This window comes from Myotis brandtii, unplaced genomic scaffold (genome assembly GCF_000412655.1).
Source record: "Myotis brandtii unplaced genomic scaffold, ASM41265v1 scaffold871, whole genome shotgun sequence".
NCBI classification, from domain to species: domain Eukaryota; kingdom Metazoa; phylum Chordata; class Mammalia; order Chiroptera; family Vespertilionidae; genus Myotis; species Myotis brandtii.
In genome coordinates, this window is record NW_005371555.1 from 609,972 (window position 1) to 615,971 (window position 6,000).

Consider the following 6,000-nt stretch of genomic DNA (forward strand, 5'->3'; position numbering starts at 1 on the left):
GTCTATAACCAGCCACTGTCCCATAGGACCCGTCCTTGCCCTAATGCATTTAGGGAGCAGTAGCAAGTCAGTGTACACATAAGACAATGTATTAAGCACTTTGTAAACAAACTGCTATCGAGATGTGGGGGAAAGAGATAGACTGCTCCATTAGGGTCATAGGAAGGATGAGAGAGAGACTCTGAGGTTTTCCAGATGTGAAGATGACATGCAGAGTCCTTCCTGCAGGCCCACTCCAGCTCCTTTCAGACAAAGACAAGCACAGGCCAGAAGGGAACTCTGTGACTCTTCAAAGCCTGAAACTCTCTGACTCAAGGAAAGTAGGTCTTGCCCTTGATATTAACTATGCCTTCCCTTTGTTTGGCTGTTTACAAGGTGCTTCTGTGTGCAGGTGCTCCCTTGACCCTGAAACCACACAGGCAGGTAGGTAACTGTAGGGCACGGCTATAGGGGTAAGCCTCGGACTGACCTGTTGGCAAAGCCACAAACAAGTCCCAGCTTAGAGGGCACAGTCCTCTTAGCATAATTAGGCTTGACCTTATGACACTCCCTAGATCCTTCCTAGGTAGCTAATGGGCTGTGGGAGGTGCAGCAAGTGCTGCCAAAACAAGTGAAACTCACAAGAACATTGTAACTATGGTGACCACTACCTTGTTTACCTCTGGCTATAAAATAAAGGCTCAGCTTGCCTCTGGATCTCTCTCTGTGGCCTCAGCCAGGCACAGGAGATCACCTAGACCCAGCTTATTCTCTTTGTCTTTTCTTCATCCTTCGCCACCCTCGCTCAGGCTTGTGGAACTGTTGGCTGAGCTGGCTCGGCACAGGTAACCAGTGCTGAGATTTTAATTATCCCAATTTTAGCAGCAAGAGAACTGAGACTTCAAAATATAAGGGACCTATACTGGTCCTAGTACGCAAGTAATAGAGCCAGGCCATTTCACTCCATATAAAAGTTATGGTTTATAAGCAAACGAGAACCTTCAAGAAATGTCTTGATGTACATCTTTTCTATTTTGTATCCTCAGAGATTTTATCCTTTCCAAATTTCCTCTCTCCCTGATGTTGATTCCCCATGTCATACTCTTAAGTAACTGTGGCAATCTATGAGAATCAGGTGGTAGATTTTGAGCTTTCCAAATCTGATTGTCATTTTCTATGTCTAACAGGTGGTAAATTATTCAAAATCACAATTAATTAATCAGCAATGTGTCTTAACTTCTTTTGCATCCGGTACCAAGCTTTTTGTAAATCTTTGCAAAAATATAAAATAACCTTCCTCCCACAAGGGATGACAGAGTAGTAGGAATATTAACATTTTCAGATTACTATGAACACATATTTAGTATTTGTATTAGTTGTGCCTCAAAAAAAATCAAGTTCTTAAACCAGTGGTATTCTAAGCAGTACCTTGAAAACACCTGCTGGAAGAATAATGACTATAATTTTGGTGCCAATTAAAAGTCATAAATATGCATGATGCCTGAGAGAAATCTTGGGCTCACTTAGTGAACCTCTGATTAAGATTCAGTGAGTCTGAGCCCAGTAATCTACATTTTAGCAGATTTCCCAGTGACTCTAAAGTAGATTCTGAAACACTTTAGGATAAATACTTATAAGTATTTATAATTTCACTTATAAGTGGAATCTAAAGAAAAAAATAAATGAAAAAAATAGAAACACAATCATAGATACAGAGAATAAACTGATGGTTGCCAGATGGGAGGAGGTTGGGGAGATTGGGTGAAAAAGGTGAAGGGATTAAGAAGTACAAATCAATAATTACAAAATAGTCATGGAGATGTAAAATACAGCATAGGAAATACTAGTATAGTCAACATTTGGTAATTATGTATGGTGTCAGATGGGTACTAGACTTATTGGGAGGGATCACTCTATAAATTATGTAAATGTCTAACCACTATGCAATACACCTGAAACTAATATAATGTTTAATGCCAACTCAAATTTAAAATTTAAAATAAAATAAAATACTTTAGGAAATGCTAACCAGATTATAAACAATTTAGAAGTTGCTGAGGAAAATTCTCCAATAACCAATCTTGCTTTGAAGCAGTTGGTTGCCCATCCAAAGAGACAAATGAGTAGCAAGGTTTAGCACAGTAAATAAAGAAAACATAGAAACGTTAATTAGAATCCTAAGGCCCTGAGTTATGAGCTGTAGAAGCCTGTTCCAGTTACTTTCCCTCCTCTGAGTGTCAGATTCCCTGTCTGTTAAATGTGATGATAATTCCTATTCTAATTTCCTCATAAAATCATGAAAGTGTTAAATGATATACTCTACATATACAGGGACACATTACACACATTTATTATTTTTCCCATATGTGTGGGGCCATAAGCCACATTTAATTCATTTCACTCCTTTCATATGGTCCAGATGGAATTGCTAGGGTGAGCACCAACATAAACTTTAAATTAGAAGCATTACTTTGGCTTCTGAACAACCTATATGCAACATCAGCCAATGACAACATAGCATATTAACAAATATATCAGGTAAGACTGAAACGTTCTCATCCATATCCTCCTTGCCCTAATTTCCTGACCCTGTAGGGACCGGCTCCTACCCTGCCAATGTCAGCATCTCCAGCATCAGCATCCTCACCCTTACCCCTATCAAATTCCACACAAGGCAAGTCCTCTTTCAGGGATTACTAGCTAGTTTTTATTTCATTCTATAAATATGATAATTACAATGTGATTTGATAGTATATAATTCTAACGAGGGTAAAATTTACACAGAATAGTGAACGAATATCTAAGACAATGTTGAAAAAGGAAATAATGATTCACCCTACAATTATCAAAACATTTAATAAATCCATAGTAATTTAAACAGGTGGAAATGGTACAGGAACAAACACACAGGTCAGCGGAAGAGAGAACAGAGTGCCCAGAAACGGAAGCAAAACCAGTGTGAGAACTGGGTGTCAGATACAGAAAGCATCACAAGTCACTAGTGGGACTATTCAATACATGGCATTGGGACCATCGGCTTGCCATACGTGAATAAATACGATTGAAATTTAAAAGATTAAAATACTTACACTCTATCCTCAAATAACATCCCTATATCATAAAGACCTAAATGTGAAAAAAACCACTACAACTACTGGAAAAAATATAGAGACTATATTTACCTTGGGGTAGGGAATAATTTCAAAACCAAAAAGTACAAACCACAAAGGCAACTATGGACAGGTCTGATTACATGTAAACTGTGTGTAGCGTAAAAAACACCACAAACAAGGTGAAAATAAAGAGATTAGGAGAATATATTTGCAATGTATGTAACAGGATCAGTATCCAAATTATATAAACAACTTTAACCAGTAAAAGAAGTCAACCGAGCCCATGGGCAAAGTTGTTGATATATCAACAAATATATCAAACAAGAGGAAATCTAAATGCCCCCAAAATGCCCAAGTTTAATATAAACTATTATGCAGAAGTTAAAAAAGCATAAGTCAGATCTAAGCAAATTAACATGGACAGATAAAATAATGTTTATTCAAAAAAGCAAGATAAAGAATAATATGTATGCATATGTATGTTATGGATAGCGTGTATTAAAATTCTACAACATTGAGTGGAAGGTACATAACAAACACATAATCTTGTTGTCTCTGGGGAGAGGAGACTAGAATTAGAGTAGGGATGATGGTCAAAGGGGACTTGGTATATCTGTCTTTTATTAGTTCCACAAATCAACAAAAAAGCTGAAAGTAAACATGACTAAATATTAGCAGTTGTTACTTGTGGGTGGTAGGGATGTATTTCTTGTACTATTCTCTGCACTACTCTGTAATTTTTAAATTTCACAGAATTTGTGAAAAATGATGGTGACTCCCTAAACACTGACAAAACCGTTGAGCTGCCCACACCACTGATACAAGAGAAGCACTGAGCCAGGTGCCAGACCTGTTACTGAGGAAGCAGAGGCCCGCGCAGGAGAGAGCCTCGGACATCCTGACTGAAGTAGTCGCTACTGTGGCCAAGAAATATCTGACCGCTCCAAGGCCTCCAATGCACAGACATTATTCTAAAGCCCTGAATTACAACAGAACTCTCTGCTTAATGATGAAAAAGCTTTCAATGCCACAAAGAAACCCGAGAGGTTGCAACTCATTTTAAATAACCAATCTGAAATTAAGAGCCTAATTTGCAGAATATTTTGAAAGAAAAGTCATATTCCTACTACTTTTGAATATATATACATTGTAGCTCCAAGATTGTCTGTTAAGAATATTTGTCAAGCAGAGTTATTTGGCTTTTATGATTAGGGAAGACCCATCTATAATTAATCACCATCTATGTACATATAGATACATGATGATCCTGAAAGCTCTCCTATGGCAGATTAAATGAGCCTTAGAAAAATGTTATTCATGGTATTAATTTATTCAACAAATCATTCCATTCCAAGGAAAGATAAATTTTAGCACAGTCCTGCCTGAATTACTGCAAATCCATTTACATGGAGCTTGCTTATATGTTTCAGGATACTGATTAGCCTCCATTCACAACTAACTGCCTTTTATGGTTTCTAAGAAACATCAGGAAGTGAGGGTTGCTAAGTGGTCAAAAGTCATTCAGGCCGGGCCAGTGTGGCTCAGTGTTGAGCGTTGACCTATGAACCAGGAGGTCATGGTTTGATTCCCAGTCAGGGCATATGCCCGGGTTGTGGGCTCGATCCCCAGTGTGGGGCATGCAGGAGGTGGCCAATCAATGATTCCCTCATCTCTCTCTTCTTCTCCCTTCCTCCCTGAAATCAATAAAAATATATATATTTTAAAAAGTCAACCAGGACGACTGGGGCAGCAGGAGTCACTTACTGTCGCTAAGGGTCCAAGCGGTGAGGTCTTCACTCCATTCCCCCTGGGCCTTGGTATTGACTCTGGCTCGAACTATGTACTGCTCCCTGGGGTGTAGATTGTTAAGTAACACAGATGTCAAGTTGCCTGGCACTTTAATATTCTGCTGATCACTATTCATCTGCACAGACCTCCTCTCAACTTCCACATAAAAGTCATCTTCTGAGTTTGGAGATATTGGTTGCCAGGTCAAATTTAGAGTGGTCTGACTTTTCGGTAGGAGACTGAGACCGCTTGGAGGAGGGAGACCTGGGGGAAACCACAAAGATCATTATTTTTATACAGGGTACAGGTTACAACCAGCCCAAGGGGCAGCTGCACAGAATAACCTTGGCTCCTCGAATAATATACTACAATTTCACAAGCTGCCACATAAACACAAGCTAGCAGCCATGCAATACTATTTTCCTACCAAAATAGAAAACCTTGAAAAAATTCTAATAGTAGATTGGGTAATTGTAATACAGGACTACAACCCATTTGGAGAACAATTTGGGAATATTTTCAAGAGCCCTAGAAATTACACATACTTTGGCCCTACAATAACAACTCCCAGGGATTTACCCTAAAGAAATAATCCAGCCCTGGCCAGGTAGCTCAGTTGGTTAGAGCACCATCCCAATATACCCAATTGATGTCTGTCTGTCTGTCTGTCTCTCTCTCTCTCCCCCCTCTAAAATCAATAAATTTTTAAAAAGAAATAACCCAAAGGAAGATGAAACCTATGTGCATGAAGATGTTCATTATAACATTATTTATAATAGCAAAATATTAGAAGAAACCTAAATGCTCAAAACAGGAAAATGCTTTAATAAATTATGATATATCCATCCAATGGATTAAAATAGATAATTGGGAAAAGTATGAAAACCCAATAAAAATATTTATAATACACGAGAAAAAAGTCTCATTGTGCCCTAACTGATTTGACTCAGTGGATAGAGTGTCGGCCTGCGGACTGAAAGGTCCCAGGTTCGATTCTGGTCAAGGGCGTGTACCTTGGTTGCGGGCACATCCCCAGTAGGGGGTGTGCAGGAGGCAGCTGATCGAGTTTCTCTCTCATCGATGTTTCTAACTCTCTATCTCTCTCCCTTCTTCTCTGTAA

General features: G+C 38.9%; 1 protein-coding gene across 3 annotated transcripts in view; it reads right to left on the reverse strand.

Moving 5' to 3' along the window:
- The window catches only part of TEK (TEK tyrosine kinase, endothelial), a 108,828-nt gene that overhangs the window by 22,205 nt on the left and 80,623 nt on the right, over positions 1-6,000 (reverse strand). For all 3 annotated transcript variants that reach the window (XM_005884899.2, XM_014532293.1, XM_014532294.1), the window contains exon 12: positions 4,857-5,144. In XM_005884899.2, the coding sequence (XP_005884961.1) occupies positions 4,857-5,144 (288 nt within the window). The remainder of the gene's footprint in view (positions 1-4,856; positions 5,145-6,000) is intronic.